The sequence below is a fragment of the Anolis carolinensis genome, chromosome 1 (genome assembly GCF_035594765.1).
Source record: "Anolis carolinensis isolate JA03-04 chromosome 1, rAnoCar3.1.pri, whole genome shotgun sequence".
In the NCBI taxonomy this organism is placed as follows: domain Eukaryota; kingdom Metazoa; phylum Chordata; class Lepidosauria; order Squamata; family Dactyloidae; genus Anolis; species Anolis carolinensis.
The window spans coordinates 311,279,809-311,303,718 of NC_085841.1; the positions used below are offsets into that span (position 1 = coordinate 311,279,809).

At 39.6% G+C, this 23,910-nt stretch overlaps 1 protein-coding gene across 1 annotated transcript in view; it reads left to right on the top strand.

The window, feature by feature from the left end:
* Positions 1 to 3,941: 3,941 nt before the first annotated feature.
* Positions 3,942 to 23,910, top strand: part of pla2g4f (phospholipase A2 group IVF) — a 29,161-nt gene continuing 9,192 nt past the window's right edge. Inside the window, exons 1-13 of the mRNA XM_008104258.3 lie at positions 3,942 to 4,476; positions 9,138 to 9,210; positions 10,093 to 10,229; positions 11,662 to 11,787; positions 12,129 to 12,169; positions 14,716 to 14,758; positions 15,961 to 16,027; positions 18,074 to 18,243; positions 18,323 to 18,436; positions 19,617 to 19,654; positions 21,122 to 21,257; positions 22,381 to 22,517; positions 23,359 to 23,581. Of these exons, the coding sequence (XP_008102465.2) occupies positions 4,021 to 4,476; positions 9,138 to 9,210; positions 10,093 to 10,229; positions 11,662 to 11,787; positions 12,129 to 12,169; positions 14,716 to 14,758; positions 15,961 to 16,027; positions 18,074 to 18,243; positions 18,323 to 18,436; positions 19,617 to 19,654; positions 21,122 to 21,257; positions 22,381 to 22,517; positions 23,359 to 23,581 (1,761 nt within the window). The 5' untranslated portion in view covers positions 3,942 to 4,020. The remainder of the gene's footprint in view (positions 4,477 to 9,137; positions 9,211 to 10,092; positions 10,230 to 11,661; positions 11,788 to 12,128; positions 12,170 to 14,715; positions 14,759 to 15,960; positions 16,028 to 18,073; positions 18,244 to 18,322; positions 18,437 to 19,616; positions 19,655 to 21,121; positions 21,258 to 22,380; positions 22,518 to 23,358; positions 23,582 to 23,910) is intronic.

Consider the following 23,910-nt stretch of genomic DNA (forward strand, 5'->3'; position numbering starts at 1 on the left):
GTGAGACTCTACTGTATATCATGATACCCACTTCGTCCTGTTACTAAGTTGTTTTCATTTGTAATGCTTGCTGAAATACACCGTGATATGAACAGCTGGAAATGACTGATCTTTGCACTCACTGCAGCTGTCCATCTCTACTGCAAAGAGTCAACAACAAACAAAACAGGTTTTGCAACAAACCTGGCTATAGAATGCAGTGCTATGTTAACGTTTGACACAGGTGCCTTAAGCTATGCAGAAGGTTTACACTTATCATACATTAGCAGGTCATCCATTTCCAAACTGGACTGATAATACTAAATTACATTGTAAAAGAGAAAGATGTTCATATACCCTAACACCAGGTACACAATGAAAACCATGTGTTAAATGTAGATATTACAGAAACAGAAATGTGGGTTATATAACCATGCCCCACTATGTAAAGGTTCAAGATTTATAGATTAATTATCTATAATGAAGTATCCAATTATCATTTGCATCAGAATAAGGAAATGGTTAAGCAACAGACTGGAATGCCTGACAGCATCTTATTCATAGGAAGGAAAACATTTTGCATTATTCTTGTAACCATCTTTTACTAAACTGCATTTTGCCTACCCTGTTCTGCCTACTATTTTGTTTACACATAACAAAATGTATCTCAAAATGTCAATTGTCATTTTTTTGTATATGCGAGAGATATTGCTTGTTCGGACACCCTGGATTTTCAGGTTACAGGCTCCCTATAGTGCTTTAATATTGAAACAGCCACTTTGAAAGTGCAGTACGATATGTACATGCACTCTTTATCCACAAGGGATACGTTCTAAGACCTAATAAGGAGCCCTGTATCTTGACAATACTGTCAGCCCTCCACTTTCACTGGGGCTATGACCATAAAACTCCTGTGAAAATGAAAAATGTGAATTAAAAATTGCTTTTTTTAAAAGCCGAGAGAACGTTTCTCTGGAAACCTCAAGTTCAGGTATGGACAAACTTTGGTCCTCCAAGTAGGAGTTCAAGTCCAAAATACCTGGAGAGCCAGAGTTTGCCCATGCCTGCTCTAGGTTCTCCAGAAGCACAACTCTATGACCAGCTTCCGCCAGAAGTTGACCATACAATCACACTGAAGAACCTAGAGAGGTGTTATTTGTAGGATTATCTAGGTCCTTCAATGTGATTTTGATACTGAATCCACAGATAAAGGGGTCGTACAGTGTTTTGCTACATGATGATAGTTTTGATCTGTACATAATATTCTACTTCTAGCCAAAGATGTGCTGCCACCTATAATTCAATTTTCAATTTTTTGTGGTACTTTTGGAAACAAACTCCACCATTTTGTGTTCATGAAATTGTGCTCTTGCAACTGTGCTTTTCTTACAGAACCTGGAGAGCGAATGTGAGCCAAGAAAGGTTACGTTACTCCCCTGCTTTGCCTGGAGAATCACAAAATAAAATGTAAACAACATTATCCTAAATATTTTAAATTTCAAGCCTTCCAGCATATCGGAGTGTTGGGCTGGATGGCCCTTGTGGTCTCGTTCAATTTTATGAATCAATATTCTTCCTATCCTTGGCAATGAATGTGTCCTTTTTTTCACTGCTACCCTCATCCTTTATTCCATTAAATAGGAAGTGTTAATTCTTCAGAGCAGTTGTGTTTTTTTCCTGTTAATTTTGCGGAGAAGATGCTGTGAGTTGGGTTGCTGTGAGTTTTCCAGACTGTATGGCCATGTTCCAGAAGCCTTCTCTCCTGACGTTTCGTCCACATCTATGGCAGGCATCCTCAGAGGTTGTGAGGTCTGTTGGAAACTAGGCAAGTGGGGTTTATATATCTGTGGAAGGTCCAGGATGGGAGAAAGAACTCTTGTCTATTTTAGGCAAGTGTTTCTTCATCAGCTTTCCTATGCGGTCAATGGTTCCCTTGATGTACTGAAAGAACAAAGGAAAGTGCTTTTATCAGACATCAAGGGAACCACTGACTTCATAGGGAAGCTGATGAAGAAACTTAACTTACAAACTATCTACAAACCCACTAAAAAATCCAGCAAATGCTATGTTCAGGAAAGGACAAGAGGGATCTCCTCACTTCTGCAGGAGTCTGGCTGCAGCTATTGAAAAGTTTACATAGGGACCATCAAATGCAACAATGTTCAGGCATGAATCAAGGAACATGAAAGGCACTGTAGACTAACTCAAGCGGAGAAGTCAGCCATAGCAGAGCACTTGATGAACCAACCTGGACACAGGATATTATTTGAGAACACAGAAATGCTGGACCACTCTAACAACCACCATGTCAGACTACACAGAGAAGTCATCGAAATCCACAAGCATGTGGACAATTTCAGCAGAAAAGAGGAAACCATGAAAATGAACAAAATATGGCAACAAGTATTTAAAAAACCTCTAAAATCAGAACAGTAAATATAGAACAACACTTAGCAGACGGGAATTCCAGACAAGAAACAACCAGGGCCTGTTAACACCTCCCAACAAAGGATTCCCCCAGGCGGGAAAAGCCAAGTTTTGAAGCTGAAAGGACATTCAATGCTAATCATGGTGGCCAATTGCAACATTCACACTTGCCTCCAACAGACAGGAGTTCTTTCTCCCACCCTGTACATCCCACAGATATATAATCCCCATTTGCCTAGTTTCCAACAGACCTCACATACACAGGAACCCAAGGTGCTTATCCCTTTTATGTTGGATTTATAATTGCAAAGGGTTACGAAGAAAAAAAAAAGGATAAATAAATGTCATTTTGTTTGCTGAAGAGTGTGGGCTACAAAACTGAACACTAAACCACAGTTCCTTTGACGCCCCTTCTACACTGCTATATAAAATCCAGATTACTTGATTTGATCTGGATTATTTGGCAGTGCAGACTCGTATAAACCGTCCTGAGTCCCCTAGGGGAGATAGGGCAGGATAAAAATAAAGTGTTATTATTTTATTGTTATACAATCCAATTCAAAGCAGATAATGTGGATTCTTTTCTTTGATAATCTGAATTACATGGCACTGTAGAAGGGGCCTGAGCCTGGATCCATACTGCCATACAAAATCCAGATTATCTGCTTTGATATGGATTATATGGCAGGGTAGACACATATAATCCAGTTCAAAACAATGATGAAGCTTATCTGCTTTGGTAATCTAGATTATATGGCAGTGTAGACTCATATAATCCAGTTCAAAACAGATAGAGAATTACCTGCTTTGATAATCCGGATTATATGGCAGTGTAGACTCATATAATCCAGTTCAAAACAGATAATGAGAATGACCTGCTTTGATAATACAGATTATATGGCAGTGTAGACTCATATAATCCAGTTCAAAACAGTTAATGAGGATTACGTGCTTTGATAATTTGGATTATATGGCAGTGTAGACTCATATAATCCAGCTCAAAACAGTTAATGAGGATTACGTGCTTTGATAATCCGGATTATATGGCAGTGTAGACTCATATAAACCAGATCAAAAGAGATGAGAATTACCTGCTTTGATAATCCGGATTATATGGCAGTGTAGACACATATAATTCAATTCAAAACAGATGAGGATTACCTGTTTTGATAATCCGGATTATATGGCAGTGTAGACACATATAATCCAGTTCAAAACAGATGATGAAGCTTACCTGCTTTGATAATCCGGATTATACGGCATTATAGACTCATATAATCAAGTTCAAAACAGATGAGATTTATCTGCTTTGAGAATCCGGATTATATGGCAGTGTAGACACATATAATCCAGTTCAAAACAGTTAATGAAAATTACCTGCTTTGATAATCCGGATTATATGGCAGTGTAGAAGGGGCCTGAGATGGCTGCATCGACCCTGCTAAATAATTCAGTTTGAACTACATTATAGGGTGGGTTTAATTGGTTTAAACAGGTTTACCCTGACCCTATAATGCAGTTCAAACTAAACTATTTGGCAATGTCGATCCAGCCCTTGCGATTGGATAGCTTTATTTCCCTGGTATTTGGGATTCAGTCTCAACTTTCTGGGAAATGACGACTGGACGTGGGTGGAAGCCTGCCCCAAAGTGGTGGGCGGGAAGGGACACTGAAAAAGAAACAAGAAAACACAGAAATATGCTTTTCAAAAATGAGATAGATACCGATATTCAATTAACGGCGGTATTTTTTTTTTTGTTGTGCAGCTATTTCCGCCCCTTTTCCCAGGAAGGGGAACGAAGCATTCCTGCCGAGCTGGCTGCTCACCTGAGGGACTCTAGGCCACGCCTCCTTCGCAGGTCTGTGCAGAGACTAGAGCGGGATCCAAACAGAAGCAAAGCAAAGCAAAGCAAAGCAAGGGAAGACCCGTCTCTGAAGTCTCGTCTGAAAAGCTGCCTGATGTTCCGCCAAGCGCTGCTCAACCACCGCTCGGCCCGCATGCTGCCTCTCGTAGCAGCCCTGCTGCTCCAGCAGAAGGAGAGGAAAGACACTGGCTTCTATCATTGGCGGGTGAGACGGACAATTCAGAGGGTTTAGCTCAGCCATGGGCAAGGTTGGGCCCTCCAGGTGTTTTGGACTTCAACTCCCACCATTCCTCACAGCCTCAGGCCCCTTCCTTTCCCCCCTCAGCCGCTTAAGCGGCTGAGGGGGGAAAGGAAAGGGCCTGAGGCTGTGAGGAATTGTGGGAGTTGAAGTCCAAAACACCTGGAGGGCCCAACCTTGCCCATGCCTGCTTTAGAACAAGCTTGAGGTTCAGTCTTGTAAACTTTGAGTACCTGGATGAGCAACATTATAGGCTAGAAGTCAGAGGGACCAAAGCCTGCTTCTGAGAATTCCTTGCCTAAGAAGCAAAACTCATGAAGATAACAAAAGTCAACAGGTATCTTGAAGCCGCAGGGAGCGGCCTCATTTTTTAAAAAAAGGGGTGACAAGGCTGTTGTACTTTGTAGTAGGTAATAAGTGACTGTCCATAGGTGTAACTTGCCCGGCAAACCGGAACAACCACTCTTTAACAACCACCACGTCAGACAACACGGAGAAGCCATTGAAAGCCACAAACAAGCATGTGGACAATTTCAACAGAAAGGAGGAAACAGTGAAAATGAACACAGTCTGGCTACCAGTATTAAACAACTCTAAAATCCGGACAGTAAATAAAGAACGCCACTCGGAAACAGGGGGATCCCAGGCATGAAACAATCAGGCCAGCTAACACCTCCTAACAAAGGATTGCCCCAGGCAGGAAGCAGCCAGGCTTTGAAGCTGAAAGGCTATTCAGTGCTAATCAAGGTGGCCAATTGCAACATTCATACCTACCTCAAACAAACAAAAGTTCTTTTTCCCATCCTGGACATTCCACAGATAGATATGGATACAGATATAGATACAGGTACCTATAGATAAATCCCACTTGTCTGGTTTCCACCAGACCTCTGAGGATGCCTGCCAGATGTGGGTGAAACATCAGGAGTGAATGCTTCTGGAATATGGCCATACAGCCTGGGAACTCACAGCAACCCGGAAAGTGTACCTTTGTTAATTTTCTTTAATTCGAGGCGGATGGACTTTAGCCTTGTTTGATGTAGAATCCCAGGTGTTGAGCATTCACTGCATTTCTTTTTAAAGGGTGGATCTAAGTACTGACATGTCTAGGAAGATCTAAGTACTGACAACTCCAGGAAAACTCACAGCGATCCAGTTTAGGAGATTGATTGTTTTTAGTAAAAATATTGAGCTCATGGTTTTGTGTTACAGGGCAAGTTCACACACGGCTATTCTAAGCTATCCCCCCCCCCCCCCCACCAATTTTGGGAGGAAAGGGCCTTTTTGTGTGGCTGTTGCTAAAGCGCTGGGAATCAGAAACCTTTGCTGATCTATCACTCAGATTTTCAGTACATCCCAATCTACATTCTGCCCACTATTTACTTTAGATGTCATTTAAAGAGGGTATTGTCTTATATATATATATATATATATATATATATATATATATATATATATATATCTGATCATCTTAGTTTACATTTTCAACAGTATGAACAGAGGGTGGGAAGGAAAAATCACTGTCCTTGTAATGGGTTGCTGTGAGTTTTCCGGGCTGTGTGGCCATGTTCCCGAAGCATTCTCTCCTGACGTTTCGCCCACATCTATGGCAGGCATCCTAAGAGGCTGTGAGGTCTGTTGGAAACTAGGCAAGTAGGGTTTGTATATCTGTGGAAACTCCAGGTTCAGAGAAAGAACTTTTGTCTGTTGGAGGCAAGTGTGAATGTTTCAGTTAGCCAGCTTGATTAGCATTGAATAGCCTGGCATCTTCAAAGCCTGGCTGCTTCCTGCCTGGTCAACTCAAACACCCATTTAGATTGTGCTTCCTGCCTGGGGCAATCCTTTGTTGGGAGGTGTTAGCTGGCCCTGATCGTTTCCTGTCTGGAATTCTTCTGTCTGCTGAGTGTTGTTCTATATTTGCTGTCATGATTTTAGAGTTTTAAAAATACTTGTAGCCATATTTTGTTCATTTTCATGGTTTCCTCCTTTCTGTTGAAATTGTGCACATGCTTGTGGATTTCAATGGCTTCTCTTTGTAGTCTGACATGGTGGTTATTATAGTAGTCCAGCATTTCTGTGTTCTCAAATAATATGCTACTGTATGTCCAGGTTGGTTCATCAGTTGCTTTGCTATGGCTGACTTCTCTGTTTGAGTTAGTCTGCAGTGCCTTTCATGTTCTTTGGTTCCTGTTTGCGCAAAACTGTGTTTGGTGGTCCCTATGTAGACTTGTCCACAGCTGCACAGTATACGGTAGACACCTGCAGAGGTGAGAGGATCCCTCTTGTCCTTTGCTGAATGTAGCATTTGTTGGATTTTCTTGGTAGTTCTGTAGATAGCTTGTAGGGTGTGTTTCTTCATCAGCTTCCCTATGTGGTCAGTGGTTCCCTTGATGTTCCCTTTTCCTCTGGGTGGATCTTCGTCTTTATTCTCATGGCTTGTTCTTGGTCTTGCAGCTCTTTTGATGTCTGTGGTGGAATATCCATTGACAAAGATCCACCCAGAGCAAAAGTGTTCTTACCATACAAACTATGTTGGCCAATTTCAACATTAGCTCTTGCCTCAAACAAACAAGACTTTCTCCCACCCTGGATATTCCACAGATATGTAAACCCCACTTGCCTAGTTTCCAACAGCCCTCACAAACTCTAACGATGCGTGCCGTAGATGTGGGTGAAACATCAGGAGAGAATGCTTCTGGTACATGGCCATACGGCCTGGAAAGCTTACAGCAACCCAGTGATTCCAGCCATGAAAGCCTTTGACAATACATTGTCCTTGTAATGTTGGAAGACCAAAAACTGCAGCTCTCCATGAATACCCATCTCCTGGGCATTTATTAATATACAAAAATTAGATACTGTTTGTTCTGAATGTTCACTTTAGTCTAGAAAAGCCCTAAACTAGAATATGGGGCACATTGCCAGCACTGGCAGACCCCACTGCAAATGGTTAACTTTTTATTTATCTAATAGATACATTTAATATTTCACCCAACAGAGTATGGAGGAGTGTGTTTTGTATCATAGTGCTTCTTGATTTTAAAAAACAAATTATGATAAATATTTTGCATTTTTTTGAGAACCAGGAAAATTTATTTTTAAAGAGCGATTATAAAAGTAATCAACTAAGTGGGGAGTTCTTTTGTTCTGCAACTAATTAACACAGCCTGCAAAACTGAGGGTCATAAAAACATTTTTAAATGTTCCTTGATTATATAGGAATTTCCTCAGAAAAACCTCAGATTTGCTCCATCTCTTACAGTTTTTTTCACAACTTGGTCTGACATGTCTATATTGTAAGATGTGACTGAATGAAAATAACATAGAGATTAGTAATAACATTTGTGAATAAACTGTATGTTGGAAGCCATTATTATCCTTTTCAAATTCAGCACTCCTAAAAGTACAATTACTTTCATTTCTTCGATTCTAAGAAACCTTTGATTGTAAGGCACACACTAATTTCAGCATCACCAACAGACAAAAGTTTGTGTATATATTTGTGTGTGTAAATAAGTATCTGCGATTCTAAGACTCAACCCATTTTTAGAGATATAGGGGAAAAGAGCATCTTAGCATCAAAGAAATATGGTAATCTTTTTTGGTACTGTTCCACTATCTGTGCGGAGACCACTAGGGGTGCTAGAGAGAGAAGGATATTACATTTTATGGGGGAGAATTGACAGAGACAAACAATTTTTCCAGTTTTCACTGGTTATGCTCTCTACTCTCTTCCCATATCATAAATGAGGATTGTTCCCACAGCGAGGACATGAATTAGGGGAATAATCAGGGAAAATGGGAAAAATGGTTTTCCTCTTTCAATCCATCCCCCCTCAGAAAATGGATTATCTTTCTCTAGCGCCCACTAGTGGCCTCCACCCAGATAATGGAACCATAACCTTTTTTCTAATACAGGCCTACAAGTGGGAGAAATAGGAATAAGGCTATTGCTTCTTTAATGCTTCTGATCCCCTCTTTTCAGCAATCTCAATCTAAACAAAGGGTTCTTCCAGATAAAACTTTCATTGCACAATCACCTAAAACAAATAGATAAGACAGCTATATAAGCACTGGTTTTGAAACCTAAAACCTGCTATGTTTCCCCAGGTGGAAACACAATCTTTAAAGCAAGAAAAAGTAGAGTTTCAAGAGCTCTGCTCAGTGAACAATATCAAATAACAGCCATACAAATTAAGACACATGTATTGACATGACCATTTTCTGTGCTAGGTGAAGAATGGCAGTTTGGTTCTGACATGACAGCTCTGGTGTCTGAGAATAAAGGTTACTGGTGGGATCTTCCTGCATAGTTGCGCATTTATTTTATTAGTATAATTTGTGGCTCTTCAAAGCAGCACACCTTGAATTGTCCAGTAGAATATTAACTGAAATCTTCCCTCAGTTCACATATAGATCACTATCTTTACTAATCTGTCTTGCGTTTCCTAATACAACAGCCTAGCAAGAATCACCTCTTATGATGGCTTGTAATCAACAAGTCAAAACATGACCTTGACTACTCATGCAGCCACCCTAAGCTTATGCTTCATGATTTTATTTGTTTTCTCACTTAAGTAATATAGTTAGCTAACGATTAATATATTTGGCACTGTTTATCTTTTCAGAAGGAGAAACACCAATACTACAATCTCACAGTAAAAATCCTCCGAGCCAGGAATATTAAAGGAACTGATTTGTGTAAGTAGACTAAATTATGTTTGGGTTTTTGAAATGCTTTGGAAAATCGATTTCAATGTTTATTTCTATTCTTATAATGTCTTCTGTTCAATAGGACTGGAAATATTTGTATTTCCTGTAGATCAAAGGCTTCAGGTGCTGCCTTTTTAATTTCTCCTAGGATAGATTTATTTCTAAATTTGGTGCATGTTGGGTTCTTAATGTCCTCACCACAAAATGGAATTTCGCACAGGCCTTATAATATTTAAAACAATGGATCTGGATGTGATTTCTTTAACAGAGGATAAACTACTGCCATTGGTAATCAGCATGGCACAAAACCCTCACGTCAAGAATGCATGACAGTTTTCACCACCTATTCAGCATATGATTTGCTTCTGTTTGCATTATCGTGGCTGGCAGGTAGGCACTGAGATAATCCACTAGAGAGAGAGGAAGTTGGATTAATAGCAATAGGGTTTTAAATGTTTGAAAGTACACTGAAGATTCAGTTTTGTCCCAAAAGACCAAAATAGTTTCTGGAATGTGTGAAAGGACAATCCTCACGGATGCACATCCATGCTGGGTAATCTACACTGTGTCCTGCATTGGGGCTTTGATGTGTTCTTAAACCAGTGCCTCATTAAATCAGTATATCTAAAGCATACTTACTAGGACATGGCAGATCTCCACTCATGTGTGGCTGACAGCAGCCATATGGTTTACCTGTAGGGGAGATTGGAAGGAGATGTTGAGTTTGTAGAAAACATTGTGGATGTGTGTAAATAGCACATCATACTGCCAAAAGGTGAGCTACTTTGAACTGTAGCTTCTCCTCCTCCTAGATTGTGGTTAGATGTGAAGAATATATTCCAATTTATATTTCTATCTTCTTCCCTGAAGTATCCAAGGCAGATTGCTACGTGGAACTGCGGCTTCCCACTGCATCACCGATTACTCGTCGAACTAAAGTTATTGACAACTGCAGTGATCCTGAGTGGAATGAAACGTTCCACTTTAAAATTCACAATGCTGTCAAGGTAAAGGATGACATTTCTTGATACACAATTGTTAATATTGGGTAACATTCTTAATATTACAAAGGATGAAATTGACCTAATTTTCTGGAAGGAAAAATACATTATTGGCAAATAAAACATAGCCTGATCCAGTCTTGGAGGTCATTGCTCAGTGGCTACTCACCCACCCAAAGTCAAACTCATCTTTTTTGTGACTCTTCTTCCTCTTTCTTCTTCTCTCCTTGTCTTACCTATACAGTGCCATTATCGGTGTCTGTCTCAGGTCATTAATAACATGAGCAGGTTTGATAGGCCTGTGCTTTTTAAAAATCAAGATTATTGTGGTTTAGATATTCCTGCAAAATGCATATCGGCAGAATTGAAAGACATAGCCATGTTAATCAGGAATACCAACATCAAAGGGATCTTGCAGCATTTCTCAGGGGCCTTCGACACAGCCATATAACCCAGAATATCAAGGCAGAAAATCCCACAATATCTACTTTGAACTGGGTTATTTGAGTCCACACTGCCATATATTCCAGTTCAAAGCAGATAATGTGGGATTTTATTCAGCTGTGTGGACAGGGGTCTTAGAGACTGAGCACCTGTTTACTTTGTACTCACCTCATAGCTGACTTGATCCTGACACACAAGATACAACTCCTTTAACATTTATTTTAGGCTTTAATGCAGTATAACAAAACTCACTTCTTGCCCCGCAATTTCCAGGAAAATTTAGTCTGCTGCTATGTTTTGCCACCTGTGTACAATTCAGATTGGAGTGGCTTTGTGGGTAGTGGGATGAGACAGGGTGCACTAGGAAGCAGCAGAATGCACGAAGGAGGTCCCTAACCTTTTCTTTCTGCTTGGCCCAGCTGCCGCCATGGCTTTCCTTGCCAAACAACTTCCCAGCTGGGGAGGTTGCTTGCTCAGAATGAGGTGCCCAGGGTCAATTGGGCTACTTTCTCACTGGTGATTGAATGGCTGGGTGCCTAGTTATGACATCCAAGTAAGTGACTTCCTCAGTGGCTAGCAGCAGGCAAATCGCTTCAAAGGAGGAGACATAAAAATGGTGGTGACTAGAATTTGGGATATTGATAGTAAAACAATTTCAGTGCTGGCAAATTTTGTTTGCTTTTTCTTCCCACTATCAAATGATCCTGGAAAAAAATGCAACTACAGTATTAGTATACTGGCTAAATAAGATTTTGGCCTGGATTTTCTAGTTCAGCAAATAAAAGCTATGTTAACTTTTGATAAAGCACACTGGTTTGCAAAAAGGTATGGGGGAATCTTAACATCACAGTTATTATAAGAATAGGAAGCCCAATGAATCAGCAATAACGTTTATCTTCAATCTGAAAATGGTCATGTTTGCATCTTGAATATGACATTTAACTGAGCACAATTCCCTGCCTCCTATTCAGCTCTCCTTTCTTTCCTCTTTCAGAATACTTTGGTGTTGGCACTCTTTGATGAAGACGTTCTCGTAAGTGATGAGCTTACATCTCTTGTATTTGATGTGACAGGACTTAAAGCGGGGCGTCCTCTGAAAGAGACATTCAAGCTGAAAGAAGTAAGTCCCTTTGCTGTCAAGTGCATTTAACATTAGGTTCATAGACGTGAATATAATCAAACATCTTTAACAATGTTGATGTTTTTGTAACTTCAAAGTTATCTCATTGAAAATAGAGAAGAAATTTGCATAAGATTTGCATATGCTAATTTGCACATGTAGAAATATTTACCCTCATTTGCCCAATCTATGGCTTAGGAGCTGATAGTTGATAGACAATAGTTGTATCCTTTATTTCTTAAGCGAAAGCAACATTTAAAGCACTTGTGATCTGCATTTGGTTTTAAATTTATTTTTCTGCTTGTGTATGATGTATTAATATGGTATGTATTTATTTATAGGATGGAGAAGAACTGGATGTAGAGTTTTTTCTAGAGAAAAGGTGAGAGTTGCTGTATTTTACAGCGTGACATAGTTTGCAGTCCTAAACACACAAAAGAACCCATATTCTATAGTGGTTGGAGAATTGGACTATGACTCTGAATATGTGTTACATATTTTCATTCATCACACACACACACATATAATGTTTTTATAAAATGTTTTTAAAATGCATTAAAACAGAAAAGAAAGTATTCTGCATGTAGGCAAGATTAGGTAATAATAATAATAATAATAATAAAACTTTATTTATACCCCGCCACCATCTCCCCAATGGGGACTCGGGGCGGCTTACATGGGGCCATGCCCGGGAAAAATACAATATAACACAATATAAAAACAACATATCATAATACAATTACAACAATACAATAAAGAATCAAATACAGTACAACACAAAATCCAAAGAGCAGTATAACAGGGCAGGCCGCACTGACACTCAGTTAAAACTCGGGGTGAGAAAAGGATAAGAAAAAGGATAAGAATAAAACCACAGGGAACTAAGGAAAAGATAGCAGACAGTCTAGAGGATAAATAATGGGGGCGTAACAAAAGCATGTAACAGTTACTCTCCGAAAGCACATCGGAAGAGCCATGTTTTTAGATCTTTCCTAAAGTCTGAAAGAGTGGGGGCTTGCCTGATTTCAATGGGCAATGAGTTCCATAAACGGGGGGCCACAGCAGAAAAGGCCCTCTCCCTAGTTCCTACAAGGCGGGTCTGGGATAAAGGCAGTGGCGACAGGAGGGCCTCCCCTGACGATCGCAGAGATCGGGCAGGTTTATGGTAGGAGATACGGTCACGAAGGTAGGTGGGTCCCAAACCGTTTAGGGCTTTATATATGATGGTCTGCACCTTGAATTGAGATCGGAAAATGAACGGAAGCCAGTGGAGCTCCTTAAACAGGGGAGTAGATCTCTCCCTGTAATTCGCCCCAGTTATTAATCTGGCAGCCGAGCGTTGGACCAGTTGTAATTTCCGAGCCGTCTTCAAGGGAAGCCCCACGTAGAGCGCATTACAGTAGTCCAGTCTAGAGGTAACTAGGGCATGGACCACCGTGGTCAAGTCAGACTTCACGAGGTATGGTCGCAGTTGGCGCACAAGTTTGAGTTGTGCGAAAGCCCTCCCGGCCACCGCCGACACCTGCGCTTCAAGCGTCAACGCTGAATCCAGGAGGACCCCCAAACTGCGGACTTGTGATTTCAGGGGGAGTGCAACCCCGTCCAGCACAGGTTGCCACCCAATACCCCGATCTGACGAGCGACTGACCAGGAGGGCCTCTGTCTTGTCAGGATTGATCCTCAGCTTGTTCCTCCTCATCCAGTCCGCCACAGCGGCCAGGCACTGGTTCAGCATCGAGGGGCTTCCTTGGAGTCAGATGGGAACGAGTAGTGGATTTGTGTGTCATCTGCGTAGAGATGGCAACACCCTCCAAAACTCCGGATGACCTCTCCCAGTGGTTTCATGTAGATGTTAAATAGCATGGGGGATAGAATAGACCCTTGCGGGACCCCACAGGTCAATGGCCAGGGGTCCGAGCAGGTATCCCCCAGCTTCACCATCTGGGAACGGCCCTCCAGGAAGGACTGGAGCCACAGCAGAACTGTGCCACCGAGTCCCATCCCGGCGAGCCTCCCCAGAAGGATACCATGGTCGATGGTATCGAAAGCCGCTGAGATGTCCAAGAGAACCAGCAGGGTCACACTCCCCCTGTCCAGCTCCCTGCGGAGGTCATCCACCAGGGCGACCAAAGCCGTCTCGGTGCTGTGCCCAGGCCTGAAGCCAGACTGCGAGCGGTCCAGAAAATCGGTGTCATCGAGGAACTCCTGGAGCTGCGTAGCAACCACCCGCTCCAGAACCTTGCCCAGAAATGGGAGGTTGGAAATTGGCCTGTAGTTGTTACATACAGATGGGTCTAACGAGGTCTTTTTTAATAATGGTTTTACTACCGCCTGCTTAAAGCAGGATGGAACTGACCCTTGAACCAGGGAGGCATTTATAATAGCCACAAACCAATCCAACAACCCATCCTTGGCCAGCTTCACCAGCCAAGAAGGACAAGGATCCAGAGCGCAGGTGGTCGCCCTCACAGACCCAAGAATCCCCTCCACATCATCAGGAAGAACAAGCCGGAAAGAATCCCATAAGATCGCACAGACAGGTACCTCGGTTACCTCCGCTGGGACCACAGTTAAGCTGGAGTCCAACTCACGGCGTATCTGAGCAACTTTGCCTGCAAAATGGTGCGCGAAATCGCTGCACAATTCCTGATCATCATCCTTTGTTTGATCTAGTTCCTCCCCCCACATCTTTAAGAATCACATCATCTGTTTCCATGTGCTTCTAAAAAAATCCCTGGAGCTCTTTTAAAAATTCTGAATAGATTTATCTTCTTTTATGATACATTCTGTCTTATTACTTGTTCATGTTTGGGAGTTCAATATCAGGAATGCCAGGGTTATCAGCTTGTAAGCTAGAAATTGAATTGCTCAGTTTTGCAGAGAGTAATGTGTATAATTCTTATTCACAATGATGCTCTCCTTTTATAGCTCAGATGCTCCCGGTGAAGTTGTCACAAATGGAGCCCTTGTGGTGAGTGTTCAGAAGGATAGATAGTAGAATATCTGGGAATTGTATGTTATAACTTAATAATGAGGTTTCCATATTTAGGGTATCTTTCACAGATAGTTTAAGATGTTTTTATGTTTATTGATTGTTTTATTTGTTTTATATATGCGTTTGGATTGTTGTTTGTACGATATTAATATGTTGGAAGCTGCTTTGGACCTCTTTGTGGGAGCAAAGCGAGATAGAAATAAATTATTATTATTATTATTATTATTATTATTATTATTATTATTATTATTATTATTGTGACATGAGAGCCTCTTCCAAAGCATTTGTCATCTGTTAGAGATAGAAGCACATTCACTAGCAAATAAAAACATTCTAAACATGACAGATATTCCATCAGTGTATTATAATGTTCTATTATTATGATGACATGAGAATCTCTTCCAAAGCATTTGTCATCTGTTAGAGATAGAAGAGCATTCACTAGCAAATAAAAACATGCTGAACATGGCAGATATTCGATCAGTGTTCAATAATGTTTAAAGAGATGGCAGGCAGCTCACAAGCAGGGCATTAGGATAATAGCAATGTACACTCATTTTCCCCAGCAACAATATTACTGGTGATGATGACAGTAATAACAGTATCAATTTTTTCATAATGTCTAGTAATCCTTGATAGGTTTCTCCTCCATGAATTTGTCTTTTCTGCTTTTAAAGCTGTCCAGTTTGATGGCATATTCCATAGTTTATCTGTGTGCTATGGGAATAAGTACTTGTTTTTAACTTTTGTGAATCTCTCAGCAGTAATTAATTTTACTGCTGAATGTGAGGGATTAAGGTCACCAGTGAGAAACTCCCATATTTTCTGTCATATGCCTTTTCCCCTTCCTCACTTTCTGCTGTGTAAGGCATATGAACCATGGGAGCAAAAATAAATAAAATGATTATATCCTATTTCTGGCAGTTACTGTGATTCCGAGTACAGGATGAATGGGAGACAATTGACAATAGTTTCTAATGAGGATACAGTTACTATTATTGACAAAAATGCACCTTCCTCTTCTTTAGTATCAGTCACCAAGCCAATGAAGTGATGTATTTATGATAGCATTGAATTCTAAAACATGAACGTCTAAACTATTTTTCTAGTCACTTTACTAAAACATATCGATTCCAAGAAGCATTTTCCTCAAACAGAAGTTTTTTGCTTCCACATAGGCTTATCCTTGTCTTCGCCTGGAAGGGGTAATTAAGAAAGGTGAAAACTCAAAGCTGAGAGAACGGGGTAGGTCTGCTTTGTTGTTCTGCTATACTTTTAATTAGTTTTTGGCTTTGTTTCGGCCATTCCATGAATTAGCAGAAGAGACAAATTTGGTATTCTACTGAGAACAAAACTGAAGTTTCAGTAAAAAGCCAAGTGCTTCTTCAATGAACCAGTGGAATGCTGGGCAATTAGTCTATGGTCATTGACCACTCAACAAGGTAGAGTATATACATTCTATTAGTTTATGGAGATTTTTCCCCAAACTAGGCATAGAGAAGTTGGGGAGAGGTGGGCAGAAATGGTAGTCCTTACTGTGTAGGCCAGGGGTCCTCAAACTTTTAAATCCAGGGCCCGGTTAACATTTCCTCAAACTGTTGTGGGGCCAGACTATAGTTTGAAAAAAATGAATGAATTCCTATGCGCAGTGCACATATCTTATTTGTAGTGAAAAAAACACCTCATAAAAGAATATTGAAAATGAAGAACAATATAAACTTACCAGTATTTCAATGGAAAGTGTGGGCCTGCTTTTGGTTGACGAGAATTGCAACTTATTTAGAATTGTTGTTGTTGTGTGCCTTCAAGTTGTTTCAGCCATAGGAGGACCTTCAGTCTAAAGTTTAGGGTGCGGTCAGGGCAAATGACCTCAAAAGGCTGCATCTAGCTCATGGACCTTAGTTTGGGGACCTCTGTGTAGGCTATAATTTTGTGCCTAATTAATTGTGTACAAATATTTAAAATAGTTTGGGACCACCAGAAATTATGACTTATACCAGTCAGCAGAGTCCCTGAGCTTGTTGGACTGCATGTTCCACCAGCCCTAGCCATCATAATTAGTGATGAGGAATCATGAGAATTGTAATCCAGCAACATGTTTCCCTCTTCTACTATAAGTCTTTGTCGATCTGTCTGTATTTTGGAGAAGGGAATATTTGCCTTCTGTTTCTCTTGGTTACCTTGTTCTTTATAATTTTCTTTTCTCCTTTTCAGTGTAATGCATATATTATCCTTAGAGAAACTGAATTACTGTAAGGCACTATATTATAATATAGTATCTATATATATAAAAGAGTGATGGCATCAGGGCAGCGGACAAAACAACAAAACTACAGGCCCCCCAACCTCGAAATTTGACAACACAACCCATCATTCATGGCTCTAGGTTGATACAACAAAAAGAAAAGAAAAATAAAGTCCTAATTACAGGGAGAGGAATAGTAGTTTTTATCCAATTGCTGCCAGTTGGAAGGCTAAGCTCCACCCACTTGGTCTCCTAGCAACCTACTCAGCCCAGGGGACAGGCACAGTTAGGCCTCACTTAGGCCTCTTCCACAGATTATCAGATTTTAACTGGATTATATGGCAGTGTAGACTCAAGGCCCTTCCACACATCTATATAACCCATTTAGAATCTTATATTATCTGCTTTGAACTGGATTATCTTGACTCCACACTGCCATATAATCCACTTCAGTGTGCATACTAAACATAAAGACAACCATACAACAGACATTCAATACCACCACTACCTCAACAATTTCTCACCAACACCACCAGACAACGTCACAGCAACGCGTGGCCGGGCACAGCTAGTAGTATAATATAATATGATATAATATAATGAAAGTACATACCTCTGATCCATTTATTTACTTTCCCCAAACTCACTTTCACAATGTACACTTTTTCTGAAAAGGGCTGTAAATGTTATCCTTTCCACTCTTGTTTAACTGCACATATTTAACATTATGGAAATTTGTCACTATGTAGGTATAAGAATCTAAAAGGTGTTTAGTCAGATTCTTTAAATAGATGTGGTGCATGTAGATTAAAAAGTAAAATGCAGAGGGTAAACTAGACTTTTATGTTGTTAGAATTCATTTTTTTTCAGTTACTTCAACCAAGGTGACCTGACATTGTTAATATCCATAGTGTTTAAGGTGTTTTCCATGATATACAAGACTGGCATTTTCCTGTTGTTTTTACTTGGGCGGGTATGCTCTTTTCAATAGCCATCCCTATTTATACACTCTGTTATTGTCCTGACACCATCTGTTTTGTATTTAGGAAGCTACCAGTTCAAGCTTTCACTGCCAGGATCCTATGAAAATCAATTGTGCATCCCTTACAAACCAGATTCTGATCAGAGTGAAGGAGTTCCATTTGTTTTTCACATAGGCAAACAAATGCCTTCAGAGCTAGGTGTGGAATTGGAGAGAACTGTTAGAGTTCATCAGGTGAGCAATAGCCATATGCACCCTTTTTGCAATGCTGTATGAACCAGACTTCCTTATGAAATCCTATGTTTATTCTCAGGATGGAGTGAGTTCTTATGTTGAAGAGCATCACACTGCTCTTGGATCAGGGACTGTTCCATTACATTCACTTCCTCTGGGAAAGGAAGTTGACATGACTGTTCCACTAGAAAAGGTAACATTTATTTTGGACTTCATTATAGCACCTATTGATACTTCTTTTGTAAGGTAGTATGTTTCAGATAGTGATATCCCTAAAACACGATGCAAACAAAAGACAGATCAACATGCATTTGATGTAATAGAGTTGTAACTCTATTACATTTCAGAAATTTTGGTACTTTGAGAAGATTTTGGGGTGAATTTTGGAACTTTAGTTGTATTGACAAAACCCGGATTGGCACCCAGTGGCGTCTAATAGGTTTTGAGGAAGGGTAGAGGTAAAGTTTGCAACAAATTGGTTTTATCTAAGGTAACATTTTTATCTCTGCAACATTGTCCCATTTAGCTGAATGTTTCTACCAGTCAATTATTATTTAGCACCTTAACCTGGAAACCTGCTCGATGGTGATGTGTTGGCAGGCCTTTCTTAACATCTTTTATATATTTGATAGATCTCCAGATAGTATCCCACATTTATACAGCTGTTGGCCATGCTGGCTGTGGAATTCTGAGGTTTTGAGTAAACCACCAAACAAGGAAATCCAAGTTCTGTATGTGTATGTGGGTGTGCACACACATAATACAAAAAGGCCTATATGCACAAGAATCCTCTAGGTCAGTGGTTCTCAACCTGTGGGTCCCCAGATGTTTTTGGCCCACAGCTCTCAGAAATCCCAGCTAGTTTACCAGCTGTTAGGATTTCTGGGAGTTGAAGGCCAAAACATCTGGGGACCCACAAGTTAAGAACCACTGCTCTAGGTCATCTGGCTTGCCTTCTTTTAATATTTCTTTAGTTAAGCACCTCATGCGTAGACATGAGAGAAGCCTCCCACAGGATGGTAAAACATCTGGGCATCCCCTGGGCAATGTCAGACAGCCAATTCTCTCACACCAGAAGCAACTTACAGTTTCTCAAGTCGCTCCTGACATGAAAAAAAAAAGAAAAAGTTGGGCATCTAAGATAAGAAAATTGCTTACTCCTTCGTGACTTTGCTGGTGTGTTAGGAAAGGTCCTGAAAAACTGGACCAGACTATTGTCATTAATTTCTTGATGAAGTGGTGAGGCTTTTAAGAGCCTAAAAGGAAGTTTGATTTCATTGCCCAATCAAAAGAGAGCACGCGAACACATTTTAAAAAAAAACTTGTTATTTCTCTGCATTTTATCTTTCATTGCCCATTACTTTTCTTCTTAGGGGCTAAATGCAGATCTGCGTGTGAAGGCTGAACAAATGTGAGTTGTGTTTCTTTGTAGATGAAGATTTTATTGTTCTTGCAAAATGCCTTTGAAGATGGGATTTATAGCTGTGAGTCAAGGAAAACACATATATGAAGCAAGAGGGATTTTTCCTGCAGAAACATTCCTTCAAAAAGACAAGCCATTATTTCCTTTTATTTTAAATAATTTTATTAAGTTTTAGATAAAAGCAACATAAAAAGGAAAAAACAACAACTTAAAATACAGTAAAAAATACAATATTATGTGATGTTATATACAGTATATAAAAAAGTTGGACTTCCGTGCTTTCTCCTTACCTCTTTGATAAAATCTTATCACTTTGAATCCAAAAGCAAGTAAATTTTTTCCCTCCATATTATAAACAAATCATTCATGTTTTACATTATTTGTCCTCCTTGTTTATGTAGTCCTCAAAAATTGACCAGTCCGTTATTTTCATTCCCTTTTCATTCTTCTTCTTTAATAAAAAAGTCATTATTTCATTTTTGAACTGGCTTTGTTTTTTATGGCTGTCACAGGTGCCGTGAAAATGTGTTTGAGAGAGTAGTCCAACTACAGTACTATGTTTATATATTTGACATTCTTATACTATAGCCATGTATTTTTTAAAAAATAAATACCTTGGATTTTGACTCATTATTAATCTGTTTGGATTTTTCTCTGGCAGTGTGTTTGATTGCCTTGATATTCAAGGTATTCAGAAGGAACACTTATTCATCATAGATGTGGAACTCTATGTGACACTTCAATTTTAGAGATCCAATATTAATAGCTGTGTATCACACACACTACTAAATGTAGACCAATAATGGCAGTATCTGTTTATTGAAAAAATCAGTATATAAAATAATACATTTTAAGCACTGTATTGTATATAGTTTCAAATGGAGTACAAGAGAAGCTCTATATCTACCCAAATCACCTTACATTCTATGTGTTGTAGTCCCAAAATAATTTTCACAAGCTCTTCATTGTGTTTATATTCAATAGGAGTAGCAAGATTCGTTAATTAAAGTCCAGAGCTTGGAAAAAGTAATTTTGGATTAAAGCTGAAAATCCCTTGTAATATATAACACTTTCTTGGTGTCTGATAAAGAAGGATCAGAAAGGAAAATATCTGAAGAAATAGCATGCTGCCATCAATTAACATTATACCTCAGAGATAGATAGGTTGTATATCACAGATGTTGTCCAATGTTGTCAATCTTGGAATTGACTCTTGATGTTTTGACTCTTACTATGCAGAAATATTTCCTAACCATTCCTGGAAACACCAGGGATTAAATTGGTGATTTTTCACACAAAAATACGATCTAATACTGAGTTTACAGAATTTTCCTACATTTCATTGATAGTTTACAGTTGTTGCTCAGTATTAATACTGAAACATTTGAGTTAGTACTTTTAAAAGATGTTGGAGACATTAAGGTATATTTATTTTATTGCTTTTCTCTGTATTAGGAAAAAAGATCTTGATGTACGTCTTGGTTATGATTTGTGTAAAGAAGAGCGAGAATTTTTGGAGAAAAGGAAGAAATTGGCATCTCAGACACTAAAGAAGACACTGAGATTGAGAGAGGATCTTGATAAAAACGAGGTATGTGGTTGACCAGTGTTTGCTGAGATATGTAAAGCTGTTGATCACAACACAGTGGAAATAAAATAATTGGGCATTTTAAATTAAATGTCTTTTATGAAAATACAGCCAAACATCCATATTTGTGGGTTCGCCTTTTGTGGATTTGCTTATTCATGGATTTGATTAAAAGATTCTAGGAATCTCTAGGTCATACAATGTAATTCTGTGATCAGTTCTGCTGGAAGTTTATCCTAGAGCAGTGGTTCTCAATCTAAGGTTCTCAGATGTTTTTGGCCTTCTACTCCCAGAAATCCCAGCCAGTTTACCAGCTGTTAGGATTTTTGGGAGTTGAAGACCAAAAACATCTGGGAACCCTAGATTTAGAACCACTGTCCTAGAGACATCCTGGAGATTCTTAGAGAGAACACTTCTCTAAGAATCTCTCCTCCTGTATAATCCGGCAGAAGGTGACCATACAGCAGAGCTGGCGAACCCATGCCATGCTTGCCAGAAGAGGCACATAGTGCCCTCTCTCCTGGCACATGTGCTGTTGCCTGCCCCCACTTGCTCGCCTGCTCACCATTCCACACACCCCTGCTCACTCACCTGCACGCTTGCCCCCTTCTCACTCGCTTACTTGCCTGCCAGTGTCACCTCTCACCCACTTGCACCCCTGCTCGCCCTCTCCTCGCTCATCCCTGCACTTGGTCTCTAAAATGTTAGCCATCACTGCCATAGTGTAATGCTGGAGAAATTAGATATTTTTAGAGAGGTGTTATATAACATTTTAAAATGACACTTCTATTATTTTCATTTTTTCACTTTTGTGGGGATCCTGTGCCTGTAATCCAGCCATGGGCAAACTTAGGCCCTCCAGGTGTTTTGGACTTCAACTCCCACAATTCCTAACAGCCTATCGGTAGGCTGTTAGGAATTGTGGGAGTTGAAGTCCAAAACACCTGGAGGGCCTAAGTTTTCCCATGGCTGCTGTAACCTGTGTGAATATGGAGGGATGACTGTATTTGGAACCTAATAGTTAGTACAATAAAAACAGGAATCAACATATGTCTGTAATACATAATATTCTGAATTTTGTTGATATGAATTCTGCCTCTCTTTTTTGTTTTTGTTTTTGGTAAAGGTTCCTGTTGTAGCAGTTCTAGGATCTGGTGGTGGGATAAGAGCACTGACTGGATTGTATGGTAGTATGTTTGGGCTTCAGCAGCTAAATCTTCTGGATTGTGTCACATATCTCAGTGGGGTCTCAGGCTCTTCATGGTATGTAGTAATGATAGTTCTTGTCTCTTGGCAAGAGGCAGGGATATGGGTTGTTGCTATAGAAACATACCTTGTATTTTGGAAAAGTTAAAATAATATTCCATCTAATTCTCTGATGAAATAAATAATTACCCAAAAGTACAGTTTGTAAGTACAAATTCACAAAGTCAGTGAATCTTATATTGAATAACATCTATGTGTTCAAAGTAATCCACATGAGATATGGCACTTATTTATAATGGAAAATAATGTCCGGTTCAGAGTTTAGGAGTTACAGATGTATATCAGAGTCACAATAGTAAGTGAAGAATATAGAGCAAGCAGGAGTACAATACTCAAGTCTTTTGAGATATTTCTCTGAAGTCATCTTTGTTCCATAATTTATTTATTTATTTATTTACAGCATTTATATTCCGCCCTTCTCACCCCGAAGGGGACTCAGAGCGGATCACATTACACATATAGGCAAACATTCAATGCCTTTTAACATAGAACAAAGACAAACAAACATAGGCTCCGAACGGGCCTCGAACTCATGACCTCCTGGTCAGAGTGATTCATTGCAGTGATTGATTATAGCTGCTCTCCAGCCTGCGCCACAGCCCGAGCTGTGGGTTTAATAATAACAGTATTAAACAACAAAGGGTTTAATAATAACAGTATTAAACCCTTTGCTTATGAAGCTTGAGATAATTTCCAAGGATCTCCACCCAAGAAGTTACAATGTCTTTAACTCTCATGCTCTTAGGAACCTGTTAATCATATGATCTTGTATAAGTTTTATATAGCACTTGAATTTAATTGAGAAATCTAATCTCTTGTGTTTGGAAAATTTTCTCAGGTGCATGTCAATGTTGTACCAAGACTCTGAATGGTCATGTAAAGATCTCAAAGATGCCATCATCAGTGCCAGGGAAAAAATATGCAGCAGCAAAGTTGCAGCTTTTTCCTCTGAACGGCTAAAATATTACTTCCAAGAACTTAATGCAATGGAGAATGATGGAAGAAAGGTATCTTTTACTGACCTATGGGGACTTATTGTAGAGTACTTCCTGCAGATGAAGGTAAGGAATTTTAAAACTGAAACCATTTTTATTTACAATTTCAATCAATTTTACAATGCTTCAGATTTGTTTTTGTTGGCTATATGTAAATTCCCTCACACATTAGGAAATTGGTATTCTCCCACACATTAAAAAATCCCTGGAACATGTATGGGTTCTATTTACTTAAAAACAAAACTGATTATCAAACAAATTGCAGGTATTGTGCAAAATAATGGAAAAGACACAATCCAGAGGTCCTGGACAAGAGCTGTATAGATATCATGAACTGCCAACAAAAAATAATGGATCCAAGAGCAATTCAAGCTTGATTTTTTCCTTCAGCTCAA